Source organism: Sarcophilus harrisii, chromosome 2 (assembly GCF_902635505.1).
Source record: "Sarcophilus harrisii chromosome 2, mSarHar1.11, whole genome shotgun sequence".
In the NCBI taxonomy this organism is placed as follows: Eukaryota; Metazoa; Chordata; class Mammalia; order Dasyuromorphia; family Dasyuridae; genus Sarcophilus; species Sarcophilus harrisii.
Window position 1 is genome coordinate 560,567,850 of NC_045427.1, and position 14,812 is coordinate 560,582,661.

Sequence of the window (14,812 nt, forward strand, 5' to 3'; positions counted from 1 at the left end):
CACTGGAATTCTCATTACTTTGGAGGGGATTGGCTGAGGGAAATATAGGATCCTGGATTAGTTAGCAAGACCTTTTTTCTTTTTTTCCTCCTTGAGTCTTCTGGAGCTTGTTAACCATATAGGCTAAAACACATGTATATACATCACGGTTTCAGTCTGAAAGCAAACATAAAACAAACGCAATCTTCATTATATATCTTAGTTGTGCAGACCTGTGATATCATTTATGTTGGGAGCTCTCAGGAAATTCCCTGTACAAATGCAACTTACAGTCTTTCAGAGTTAGAAGCCCAGGACACTAAGTTAAATGACTTGCCCAGGGTCACAAAACCAGTATGTATCTGATATTGGACTTGAATAACGGCAGCCCTATCTCTGAGGTAAGCTCTGTCCACTATTCCATATTGTCTCTCTATAAGGGATGATAATAAAAAATAATAACAATGATTAATAAGAATGAAAACTACTACTGAGAGTTATATAGCATTTATATTATATTATTTTAACTTCACATCAACCTTGGGAGATAAGTATTAAAGGTATTATTACTTTCCCCATTTTACAGGTAAGAAAACAAGTGACATAAGTGATTTGCTCATAGTTTCACAACCCATATTAGAGATGGGATTTCCTTATTCCAAGAATAAGAACTTATTTATTTATTCCAAGAATCATGATTCTTGCCATTCTATCTAGAACAGCAGCATAGAGATGGTGACAAGGAAATTGTGGGAAAAGAACTATAATGTGAAAAAGAATTGAAGGAATAAAGAGAGTTGTACTAGGGAAAGAGAATAGCAAGCTTACTCTCCTATAAGGTTACTTCATGAGTACGAATCTGACAAAAAATTTGTAACATGAAAATTTTTTGATACTTCATGGAATGTTTTGTTTAAAATGGACATTTTGCACATGGACAATTCCATTCTACTTCCTCAATAAATAAATGGAGCTAGATAGTTATATAAGTAGCTAAGTAGAAAGAAAGAATTGATGAAATCTTAGTTGATCTGGTTTTCTTTAAGGTGGTCTAAAAGTTATAACAACTGCATAAACCCTAAATGGAGTGCCAAAAAGGAAGAGTACAAAAGTCAGGTAAGATAGTTCTTGGTAGATTGCTTTTCCTTGAAGATATAAATTCTGATTACATTCTGAAGATAGGTTACACTGCCTTCTTCAATAACTAGTCCAGTATTGCAATTATATGTAGGTATTTCTAATGGTTAACTAAAGACTTAGCCAAGTATTTTAAAGGGGAAAAAGGAACCCTGAAAGAATTATTTTTGTAGAAGAGCCCTCCTATAGAGAAGGCCACAGATGCCCCAAAATAACTCCCTATTGCAGAAAAGATAATTTGCTTCATAGAAGAGGTTCATCAAACAATTTACCCCTAAAGGTAAGCATAAGCTTGAGCTTATCCTATGATATTAATTAATTTTTTAAAATTTAAAATTCATTTTATACCTCCTCTTTGTGTCCACTTTTCTTCAGCCACAGTGGATGAAGGCAACAAGGTAATTATATTTTCATCTATATTTGAAAAAGAAAAAATGAAAAAATTTCAAATATAATGCCTAACATAACAGGTGCTTAACAAACACTTGTTGAAGCTGATTTCTCAGAAAATCACAACACATTTCAGGATATTGCCCATCTAAAATTTGAGATCAAAAGAAACATATCATTTCTCACCTTTAGCCCAAGTTCCACCTTCTACGTGAAAAATTTTCCTGATCCCCTTAATTAAAGAACCACTCTTTACTTTAGAAAAACCAAACAGGCAGCTCTTAAATATGGATTATTGGGGTAATATACCTGAAGCAAGAAGAAAACTCTTCCCAATTAGCCTAGCTGAATGGTGATAAAGTCTTGAAATAGTACAGTCGCTATATAGAAAGAAAGTAAAGGATGGGAAAGATGTTGCAGAAACCACTTTGCATTTAACTGTTTTGGATTTGTTTTTATTCTCTCTACATTTATTCTCTATACACATGTGCTATTTCTCCCATTAAAATATAAGTTCCTAAAGAGGAAGGACTATCTTTCTTTTTGTTTATATTTGTATCCCCTGCACTTAGCATAATGCCAAGCACATAATACATGTTCAACGCTTAACTTGCTTTGTCTAAAACTGCTCTCTCTGAAGTAGAAACAACTTCTTGCCAAATTTGATAAAGATTTTTCTTAATCCTTATACTTTTCCAATTCTCTGCAAAATTTGATATAATTTACGATTCTCTCTTCCTGGATATTCATATTTCTTCAAGTTTTCATTACAATGTTCTCCCTTGATTCTCAGGGAATGTCTGACCATTCCTTTTCAAATTCCTTTGTTAGATCATTAGCCATTTAAAACCTCCTAAGGGACCTGTCCTGGTCTTTCTATACTCTCTCATTAGGTGATCTTACCAGATCCCATAGATTTAATTCCTGTCCCTATACAGATGACTTCTATACATGTGGATATACATATTATGCCCTACACCCTTTGCTAAGCCATTCTCAGATTTCCAGATATTTCACTCTGAATTTCCAATAGGTTTCTGTAATGGGCTGAGGTTTGAGTTGATGCACTGAGGTCCCAAGTACGTGAAGCTAAATAGTAATTGGGCTATACTCTATTAATATAATGATTGGAAAAGAATGGTCCCAGCCCACTTGTAAGTCCTATGTGTTGTAAGAAAAATTTTAGGGGAGGCAGAGAGAGAACAGGAAGAGAAGTGAGAGTTTGGGTTGTCTATATCTAGCTGCTGGTTGTGTGGCTGCTGGTCGGTGTTTTTGATTGAGCGAATATTTATCGCCATTCTCTTCCATCTCCCGATCCTTCTTCACTGAGAAAAAACTGACGATTTTCCCCCAACCTGAATTTCTGACTTGCTGATTTAAAAATGGATCTTCAATTTGGGCCCAATGGTGGGAACCAAGGACTGAAGGTTCCGTGACCAGGAACTTGGGTATATTTTAATAGACAAAAAGGAACTTATTTTTAAAAACTAAAACCAGTAATCTTTTTGGCAAATGGGACAAATGCTACAAAGACTTCCATCCCAGTCCCCAACCCCACCCAAGAGGGGCTAAGGAAAGCATGCTTAAGCTGATAGAAAGACAAGGGCTAATTTAAACTTGGGAAAGGAGTAGACTTGTGGGTACATTAAACTGCATCTCCCTTGGTTTGTAGAGGAGGAGCAGATCTCTTGAGAAACTGGTCCCTGGTTGGACAACAGATGTCCACGTATTTCGAGAAAATGGTCCTCATTCAATTTATGAGGATTTTATTTATACAATATAATTCAGTTAGCATAAGAAAACCTTATCCCTTTAGAAGAAAGAAAAAACGTGGTCTTCCTGCTCCTTCCAAAATAGCCAGATATTGGAGGAAGACAATGAAGAATTAATGACCATTCCCCACAGGGCATGGAGACTTAGAGCAAGGGATGGTGACTTTCCACCCAGGAGGCAGCCAGCCCCACCTCAGGAGCAAGTGATTGACTTCCCTCCACAACTCCATTCCCTCCGGGATGGAGGGAGGAGGGCAGTGGGGGGGCAGTGACAGCACCAGCACCAGCACCAATTATGAGTAGACTGCAAGAGGGCTTAATAAGGCAAAGAAAAGGGCGGGACGTCCGGGAGCCCAGCCACTTATCTTTCCTGTAATTTCCCAGTTTAATGCCTTCGGAAGAAATGCAAGAACCCCTTTTAACGAGAAATCATTAAAGATCTGAAAAAGGCTTGCATTTTTATGGGGCACATCATTATGTTGATGCTATTACAGAATTTGGCTTTTTTTGACTTGATGACTGGAAATCTATAGCAAGGGTACCAGAACCACAAAATTAATTGGCTTTCTGAAATAGTGAGCTCTGTAGATACAAGCCCAACAAAATAGTAAAATTTGTTCATGCTGGATCACCTATGACCTATTAAGAAGGGTCCAATGCAGACGTCACAGCCAATTAATTATTCAGCAGAGCATGAGCAAACGCAAGTATCAAAGCTTTCATCCACAATAAAATGACAAAGGTGAGGCTTTCAAAAATAACACAAGGGCCAGATGAACCCTTTGCTGACTTTGTGGGAGTTTGCAGACTGCTAACAAGAACTAATGGGGAAAATTCATCAAAGATGTTTTAATAAGGCAACTTGCTAAGGAAAATGCTAAAGGGGTAGAAGGATTTACTAGGACTGCAAGGATGTCCTTTTTAGAGGAGTTATAAGACGCGCCACAGTGGGACAAATGCCTTTATAGCCAGACAATGGACTTCCCAAGATCCCAACATGGGAGACAGGGTCCCTTCCCAAGGGACTTTAAGAGACACATCAATGCTTTTGTGGTAAAGTAGGCATCTGAAAGCTAATGTTGGTATAGAGGCAGAGGAGAAAGGGTGGGGAGAACAAGACCCAGTACCCCATGTCCAAATGCAAAGAGGCTTCCCATTGGGCCTCAGAATTTGACAGGTTAGGAAGGGATGAGGGGCCACCCCAGGGCCCCGGAAAACACTTGGGGCATGATACCAAGGGCACCCAGAGAGTGCCAAATGGCCAATCCCCAATATGACCAATCAGCCAGGAAGCCTATGATGGGAAAGGGATTAAAAAACAGCCAGGAAGCAACCTGATGGGAGAAAGGATTAAATTAGGGGAAAGGAAGCTGAGAAATGAGATACCCCTGGGAGGTGGAAATCTGTTCCTTCCAGTCTATGGATCCCGCCCCAGGCACAGTAGGCTTGACCATTTTACCCCTGAGAGTAACAAAAATGCCATCCACATACTGATGTGGGAAACTGGGGAATGAGATAATTCCCGTCACCAAACAGGCAGACAATTGGATTTATCACCCAGGAGAAATAGTAATCAGGTTTACTCACAGAATCTAATAACAGCCTGGTGATAGTCACCAGATTCTGATTCCAGATCAAAAAATTAGCAATTTACTGGAAAGCTGAATACTGACTGACCCATGCTCATGATCTATATAAATGGCCTTCCATTGGAAGGATTGGTAGAACTGGCAGATGGACAGTCATTGAGGGCCAACTGGCCCAGTCACCCAAAGATTAAAGCACACCTACGTCTGGTGTAGGAGGATCAATAGCAGCTGAAGTTATTTCTATGAGATGGACTTTGAAGGCAAACAGGAGTTTTACCCTTTTAGTAGAAAAACCATCAATCTGTGGGGAAGAGAGTTTACAGCAATTAGGGTTAAAATGAGTACTTGGTTTTTAAGCAGGGCTGCTGTTGAAGGCCTCAACACTTTCAAATTTTCCTATCCAATGGAAAAACTGATAACCAGTGTGGATAGAAAGTGGCCCTTAATAACAATAAAATTCGGTCTTATTAGATATAGTACAGGAGCAGCTTGACAAGGACACTTAAACCTTCTTAAGTCCTTGAATTCTAGGTTTTTGTTGTGAAAAGAAATCTGAAATGGAGGATGTTAAGGATTTGAAAAGTGAATGAACAGATGGAAACTATGGGAACTCTTCAGCCGGACTCCCACTCAGTTGCCTAGAGAATGGCCTTTTTTAAGGATATTAAGGATTATTTCTATTCTATTCCCTCTGAAAGGGGATATGAAATCAGTGCCCAGCATTAACTTATGGTTTTATAAAGATATGAATGGAAGGCCAAGGGAATGAAAACAGCCCATATGTGTCAAATGTATGTTGTGCTGCTCTTGTCCATAAGAAAAGATTCCCAAAAGTTATGCTATTAATTACATGGATGAATTTTGGGATGGAAGAAAAAATGTAAAACATTAAAAGACCATGAAACACTAGAATTAAAAATATATAGACCAAAAAAATTAAAAATGTTTTTCAAATTTAGGATATGAAGTAACCCTAAGGGCTTAAATCCAAAACTGTCCTAAGAAAGAAAAGCTAAAAATTGAAGATTTTGAAATTGATAAGATATCCAAATTGCACGTTTAGGTTTGATACCTATTTCAAACTGTTATAACTTTTAAGGGAGAAGTGTTTTAAATTACCAAGCTTTACAAAAGAAGTAAAGGCTTTGAGGGTTGAACTGGCTTTTATCCAATGTTTGAAAGAGCACCAAAACCCTTTGAGATATTCAGTTTTGCCACAAAGAGGATCCACAGCAGTCCTTCACAAACAAGTGTGATAGAGGGTAACCCCCGCACAACCAGAACAAAGCCTTACACTTACCCAGTTTGTTAGAATTTTATTAAAGGCCACTGCTAAGTAAATTATCTGGGAAAGCCTGAAAGATATTAATTTTTATACAATACACAAATTAATGTGTTTGAATTATCCAGAGGAAATTTTATTCCCTTCCCAAATTTTTAATTTCCATTAAAGATAACTAGACTTTAATAATTGGGATGGATTCTGAAGAAAAGTTCCAAAGTTCCCTTAAAGGACCAACTATCTTCACGGATGCATCCAAACAAATATTTGTGTTGTAAAAGACTAACTATAAAGAGAGAGCAGAACTCCCTTTTATCCACTAGCAGAAGAATTAATGCCATCATTTAGCTCTTACTTATTATCCAGGGAGACATAAATATTAAATTTGATTCAGTATTCAGTAGGTGTGGTCAAAGAAGACAGCCCAAATAAAATTTGCAGCCTTTTATTAACAGCTTCAAAAACCAAGAGCAAGTGAGAAAGCATCCAGGGATCTTTATATTACATGCCATTCTCATAGTGGACTTCCAGGTCCCTATTTGATGGAATTCGGCAGATAGCCCTAACTTGTTGGTCAATACCCCTTCTAACTATGTTTAATACCCCTTTATTCCAGGAAGCCCGGATCTATTCAAATATCATCAGGTTGTCGACCTTTATTCAATTTGGAAAAGAGAGGAAGTTAGATGGTAAAAGCCGTTGGTTGTCTTCCTTTCCACTGCCTCCAGGAAGAACCCCGGGTTTGGGACCCAATGAAATCTGGCAAATGGATGTGACCCATTATAAATTTTTGGTATCTGTCTTTTATCCAGGTTTGTAGACATTTTTTCGGGATTCACTTTGCAATACAGCAGGAAAAGCAGCCCATGGTCACTGAATTTCAAAAACATTTGCCATTATGGTGTGCCACAAGAATAAAAACAGAAATGGTCCTGCTTATATAAAACATTTTGACACTTTGTGAAGTATAAGATTTTACATACCACTGGATAACCTTTAACCTTTCAAGGACAGGCAAAGTGGAGAGGAGAAAGAGATATTAAGACGCCCCCTCCAAAACAAAAGAAAGGGGAGCCAAGGTAACCCTAGAAAATTCTAAATCTAGCCCTTTATACATTAACTTCTTTGATTTTTGAAAAGACACTGGCTGCAGACAGGTCCAGGGAGCAGTCCAATATTTAGATAATCGCCAGGTGATGTGGGAGATGCAAAAGGAATGGAAAGGACCAGATAGGCTAACTGCTTTGGGGAGAGGGTTTGTTGTATCTCACAGGTGGAGAAGGAATGATGGGTGCCAACAGCCAATTCGATTGTCCATCGGAAGAGAGGAGCAACCCTTAAAAGAAAGGAGAAGACCCAAGAAATATCGGGTGGTTCTTTGCTGTTGCTCATCATTGAAAGAGCTGGCAAGTTATGGCCTTGACCCTGGACATCAAAAAATTGTTGAATTCAAAACCCCTCAGGAATCATTGATTTCAACATGGATTGAAACCCAGGAATCATTGATTCTCTGAGACATAGGATTTGAAAACCCTCAGGAATCATTGGATTCTCTGAACATGGGATTGAAAACTCCTGGAATCATTGGATTCTCTGAGAAATGATAAGATTTTACAGGACTTCAAAATCTGTGGAATCATTGATTCCCTAAACATAAAAAGACTTTTGCAGGACTTCAAAACCAGGGGGACTTGATTCCCAATGGAAGAATGGACAATAGATTGGTTTTGATATCTTTTTTGTGAAGAAGGTGTATTGTGACTTTGTTTACATACCCTCCTTCTAGGACTTCTGGTGATCTTTTTCCAACTCCATGTTGATTTATATTGTTTGCTATTTCTACTTGTTGTAAATTCATGTTTGTTAAACATCAAGCCTGACTGACTGTGGGGAGAGCATCCTAATAGCCTATGTATTGTATGTGCTTGTGTTCCTCCCATGCTGAGGGTTTGTGATTAAAAGACCCTTCAGCCCAGAAAACCTGCAGCAACCCCCATTCCCTTTGGTGCTTTTATCCCTTCCTGAGATGTCAGGGAGGGGTGATCATCTCCTTTTAGTGCTTTCACTGACTTTCCTGAGAAGTCAGGGAGGCTGTGATCACCTCCTTTTGGTGTTTCACCTTTCCCTGAGAAGTTAGAGGCTGTGATCATTCCCCGGGGCTCTGACTTCCCTGAGAGCGGGGGGAACCACCTGTGTTCTAAAATAAAAGAAAGCGGGAGATGAATGGGCTGAGGTTTGAGTTGATGCTAGGTCCCAAGACTTGAGGGGTTAAAAGTAATTGGGCTTACTCTATTAATATACATGATTGGATAAAGAATTCCCTGCACACTCTTGTAATTCTGATGTGTTGTATAGGAAATGACATTTAAGGGTTGAGGCAAAGAGAGAGACAGGAAGAGAAGTGGGAGAGTTTCCTGGGTCGATATCCTAGTTGCTGGTTGTGTGGTGTGGTCAGCTAGTTTTTGACTAGCTGCCATATTACTATCGCCGATTCTCTTCCACCTCCGATCCTTCTTCACTGAGAATAAAGACTGACGATTTTCCCCTAACCTGAATTTCTGACTCCTGCTGATTTTAAAATACGCGATCTTCACAGGTTTCTTAAGCTCAACATGTTCGAAATAGATTTTAGTACCTCTTCTTTCAAAAGGCCACTTTTAATCAGGATACCGTCATTATTCCAGTCCTTCTAAATGTCAATATTAACTTCAGTTCCACACTTCCCAAATAGTAAATTAGTTGCCAAATTTTGTTGTTTCCACATCTACAACATCTTTCCCATCCTTTACTTTCCCTCTTAGGTATATAACCATTATATTATTTCAAGACTCATCATCACTCAGCTGAGCTAATTGAAAGGGTTTTCTTCTTGCTTCAGGTATCCATATTCAATTTCTTCTTGCTTCAATAATCCATATTCAAAAGCTGCTGATTTGTTTTTTTCTAAAGTAATGATTTGACCTTACACTCCATAATGAATAAACTCCAGTGATTGGTTCCTATAATTTAAGCTCCTCTGTTTGGTATTTAAACCCTTTCACACCCTGGCCCCTATCTGCTTTTCTAATCGATAATTTATTTCTCTTCACATCTTCTCTAATTCAGCCAGAAAAGTTTTCTTGATATTTTTAACACATCATTATATTTTAATTTCTTTGAATTTGCAAGAATGTTTTCCATATCTGAAATATACTATGCTTATATTCCCTCTTCTCTTTTAAAATCTTGATTTCTCTTCAAGTGCCACCTTTTACATGAAACCTTCGCTGATTCCTCCAGCTACTGGTAGTACCCACAAAAAATTAATTGCATTATAATTATTTTGTATATATTTTATACATACACACATATATAGCTATATGTTGTCTCCTCCCTATAGGATATAAATAAGCTCTTTGAGAGTATAGATCATTTCACTTTTTGTTTTGTATCCCCAATACCTAGAAAAATGCTTGGCTCATAATAGGTGCCTGATAAATGTGTTTAATGAATGATTGATTTACTAAAATACTTAGTATTTTGTAAATTACTATACAAATATGAGCTATTGTTTTAAGTATGTAAAAATTACAAGAAATATGAAAGTATTAGTTCAAATTTCAATAAAAATATTTCACCACATAAACAATACTACAGGTACTATAAGGGATACAAATAAAGAGTCCATCCCTAAAATCATTTACAATGTAATACAATTAAAAATAATGATAAAAATGACACAATTAATAACCAATCCAGGGTAAATTAATGCCAACTCATGTGGTACATACTTTACCCTCAAGTAGAAATTTGAAGGAGTCAAAGATCAAAAAAGCTAAACTATTCAAAGAAACATTGTTGGAGAGGTGATCTGGGTCTGGGAGAATTTACAAAAGAAAAGCACAAGCAGTAACATGATCAAAGGCATAAATGTACCAATAAGTATAATGTGATTGTGATATGATAAGAACATTATGGGCAGCTAAGCAGAGCAGTTGATAGAGGTTGGGACTATAGTTATGAAGACTCATCTTCCAAATCTGGTCTCAGGCACTTACTAGCTGTGTGACCCTGGGCAAGTTATTTAACCTTGTCTTCTCAGTTTCCTCATATGTAAAAAGGGCTGGAGAAGAAAATAACAAATTGCTCTGGCATTTTTGCCAAGAGAACCCCAAATGGGTTCACAAAGAATTGGACATGACTAAAACAACTGAACAAGGACACTAACCTGATAGAAGGAAGCAATGATATTTAGAAATTTTATTTTAGAAGATAAGTCTGAATAAGAAAGTAGAGTAGGAAGGTGGAGCTAAGATGGCAGAGTAAAGTCTAGGCCTCACCTGTGATTCCCCAAACCCTTTCAAATACTTTTAAATAATGACTCAAAACAAATTCTAGAACTACAGAACCCACAAAAAGATGGACTAAAACAATTTTCCAACCCAAGATGACTTAAAAAGTCAGCAGGAAAGGTCTGTAGGACTAGGATGACAGTGGAACATAGTCCAACCCAAACTATGCCAGCATAGCCCTGGCCCCTGCAAATGTTGAAAGTTACAGAATCAATGGCTTCTAAAGCTCTCAAGTCACAGAGAGTAAAGGGGTAAAAACAATTGGCCAAAAGAAGCTGCTTTGCCCATACTTGAATCCTAGGTAGCAATCTCAGAACACTAGTACACTAGAGCTGAAAGCCATAGTTGAGCAGGAACCCTAGTCACAGTTACAAGGCAGAAAAGAATGTTCTTGGTCATGCACAGATGAAAGCATAGCCCTGGGGAATAGTAAACACATCTCTACTTAAATCACAGTTATAGTTATATAGTTATGAAAAACTGAAAACTTAGAGGTCCCTAGAAGTATTTTTGAAAGCAGTTACACAAAACTCCTAAAGCTTGGAACAGTACACTGTATGCCTCATAAATAGAGCTTCTTTTTAACAAAGAGTTAAAGGTCAAGTAATAGGCTGGGAGTTAGCAAAAAGAAAAAGATTCAGACCTTAGAAAGTTACTATGGTGACCAGGAAGATAAAAAAGAGAAGATAACAAAGTCAAAGCTCCTACATCCAAAGCCTCCAAGAAAAATGTGACTTGAACTCAGGCCATAGAGGACCTCAAAAAAGATTCTGAAAATCAAGTAAAAAAATAGAGGAAAAACTGGGAAGAAAAATGAGAATGATGCAAGAAAATCAAGAAAAATCAATCAACAGCTTGGTAAAAGACAAAAAAATACTGAAGAAAATAATACCTTAAAAACTATACTGAGGTGGAGGAGTCTGGGAAAATGGAGGAGTTAAGACTGTAAATTTCAGTCTTTCCAGATTGCCCCCAAAAGAGAACAAATTTGTACCTCAGGGGAAACATAGAGTGAAAAATCAAGAAGACTTGGGACAGAACAGGGTACTTCTGGCACAACTCAAGAATATCAGAAGACCTTCAGGCTGAGGATTAGTTAATCCTAATAAGGTTAGCTTCAGAAAAACAGCAGGTGCCACCCCTCTGAAGGCTAGCTGGTTTGACTGGAATCTCATTAGGAACCACAGAGACTTTCACATCAGTGTGAAGACTCTGGGGTCTAAGTCCAGGAAGACTGAAGGAACCTAGGCTGATTAGGAAAGCCAGGCCCAGTTGTGCTACTTAGATGTGGCTCTGAGAGAGAAGAAACCAGTGAGTACAGAGTGGCAGGGATAGTGCTGACTGGAGGCACTTGTAGGAGGGAGTAACTCTTGGTTTGGGGTTCCAGATCAGAGGTGGAAGCTAAAGTGAAGCTAGAGGCACCATTCCCCCCACCCTGCAATTAAAGGTGCTTTAATGATGAATGATGCTTGATATAATACTTCTCATTAAAAAAAATGAAATGGCAATGAAGAATTTACTATGGGAATAGGGAATATGGAATTCAACTTAGGAGGACAACACTGAAGGAAAAAAAAGCTGCTTTTACAACAAAGAGTAATGTTAAATGGCTCTCAGTTCAGAGAGAATTTCCAGAAGAATTCAAAAATATTGGAAAAAACTTTTTTAAAAAGTAAAACCATCCCAGAAAAATAAGATTTTGAAAAATGAAAAAATAGAACAGAAAGTAGAACATCTTACAAAAAAGCACATCTGGAGCATAGATCAAAAAGAGAAAAAAATTTAAAATAAAATTGGACTATCTGAAAGCTGTATCAAAGAATTTTGATACAATAATGCAAGAAATAATCCAAAAAAAATGTCCTAAAGTGACAGAAAATCAGGTAAAAGTAGAAATAGAAAAAAATCTACTAATCACCATCTCAAAGAGATCCTTTGTGGAAAACACATAGGAATATTATTGCCAAATTTCAAAGCCCCTAGATAAAAGAGAAAATTTTGCAAAACACAAGCAAATAAAAATCAATTCAAAAATATGCTGGAGTTACAATTAGAATTGTACAGGACTTAGCAGCAGCTACAACAAAAGACTGCAGATCCTAGAATCCTACATACCAGCAATAAAAAGAAGTAGGTCTGTAGCCAAAAATATCATATCTAGCAAAATTATCCATAATATTGAATAAAAAAATGCAAAGGGTGAAAGAAGACAAGGAAGGGATTCATGGGGGGTGAGTTAATAGCAAGGTAAGTTAAGGAGCAGGATTAAAGTAGAAGAGCTAGCAGGTATAAGAAAGAAGATACATATACAAACACTACAATAAGGATCAGGGTAGAATTTATTAGAAAAAAAGTACAGCTAAGTAATTACTGATCTTAGACAAACTCAAACTTAAAATTTATTTGAGAGAAATCTACATTATATGTCAACCACACTAATGTTTTAGATGCATGTTTACATATGGGTAAGTGCATGTGTGTATATGTTTATTATGTATATATATTGTGTGTTTATGTATCTCAATATGTAGCTATGTATACATACAGCTCTATATATGTGTGTATATAGATATATGTATATATGTGGGTGTCTGTGGGTAGATGTGAATATGTGTGAGTGTATATATATGCACACTATATATGTGTGTGAATGTATGTATATATATATTTATATTAGTATATGTATATATAAATATATCTATGCTTAACTACAGCCTGGTTGGAAGAGGTGAGGGGGATGAAAGGGGAAAAAAAAGTTTAAAAGTGCACAGCAAAGAACAAGGAAGCAAAGGAAATAAGAAAATACAAGAATATAATTTCTTCTAGTATTATATATCCTTTCTTGAACAGTTAATTTTTATGTACTTTGAATTCTGTGGGCACGTGACAATGTTCTGCTTTGTTTTTTTTTTCTGTATTCTAATCTGTTTTTTTCTCTTATTTAATGAAATAAACATATTTTTAAAAAGCCACACAAACAAAACTAGACTAGACTAAATGGTAAATGAAGCATAAAAAGCCAGTGAAGAGATGAATACCTTAAAAAGCAAAATTGGAAAAGGAAATACAAAAGCTCATTGAAAAAAATGATTCCTTAAAAATTAGAATTGAACAAATGGAAGCTAATGATTTTATAAGAAATCAATAAACAATAAAATAAAGCCAAAAGAATGGGAAAAAAATAATGTAAAATATCTCTTTGGAAAAAAAATAACTGACCTGGAAAATACAATCAGAAGAGATAATTTTAAAATTATTGGACTACCTGAAAGCTGAATGAGATAAATTGAGTGAAGATCCCTCATAAGAATATGGCCCCAAACCTATTCTCTAATTATAACTTGAAGCTTTGCAATAACAAGTTGTGCTTTAAGCCAAAGCCATAGGTGTTAGCTTATCTTAAGCAAACATTTTTTTTTTGCCACATCAACATTAAGTTCCTAAAGAGTATGTCATTGGCTAGTATTATTAATTTCTTTGTTCTTTGTCTCTGGGGTAGATTTTCACATTTATATTGTGATCCTGGACTCCCCAGTCAATGGGAAGAAGGGCCAGGAGGTGATGGGGTAGGAGGGCTTCTTTGTTAGAATCTATACAATTCTGTGTTTTGCAGCTTATGTTTTGCACTCTCTCTATGACATCACAACAGTAGGGAGTTGCCCTTTCTCATGAGATCATAATAAATTCCTTTTTATCTTCTACCTTGAAAGTCTCTAATGTTAATTTGGGAAGGGTTGCTGTCCCACACAAAGACATCATCCTCCAAGACATTATGAAGGAAAACTGTTCTAATATTCTAGAACCAGAGAGTAAAATAGAAATTGAAAGAGTCCACCTATCACTCCTTGAAAAACATCCCAATAGAAAATGGAAACTGAGTGGATGCCTGTCAATTGGAGAATGGTTGAATAAATTATGGTATATGAATGTTATGGAATCTTATTGTTCTATAAGAAATGACCAGCAGGATGATTTCAGAGAGGCCTGGAGAGACTTACATGAACGGATGCTAAGTGAAATAAGCAGAACCAGGAGATCATTATACACCACAACAAGATTATGTGATAATCAACTCTGATGGATGTGGCTCTCTTCAACAATGAAATGATTGTTCAGTAAAGAAGAGAATCAGCTACGCCCAGTGAGAGAACTATGGGATAAGAATGTGGATCACAACGTAGCATTTCCACTCTTTCTGTTATTGTTTACTTGCATTTTTGTTTTCCTTCTCAGATTTCTTTCTTTCTTTCTAGATCTGATTTTCCTTATGCAACAAGATAACTATATAAATATGTATACATATATTGGATTTAACATATTCTTTAACATATT

At 36.7% G+C, this 14,812-nt stretch overlaps 1 protein-coding gene across 3 annotated transcripts in view; it reads right to left on the reverse strand.

The window, feature by feature from the left end:
• LOC100918759 (cilia- and flagella-associated protein 43-like) overlaps positions 1-14,812 on the reverse strand; it is a 201,538-nt gene that overhangs the window by 158,489 nt on the left and 28,237 nt on the right. For all 3 annotated transcript variants that reach the window (XM_031955797.1, XM_031955799.1, XM_031955798.1), the window contains exon 7: positions 1,465-1,530. In XM_031955797.1, the coding sequence (XP_031811657.1) occupies positions 1,465-1,530 (66 nt within the window). The remainder of the gene's footprint in view (positions 1-1,464; positions 1,531-14,812) is intronic.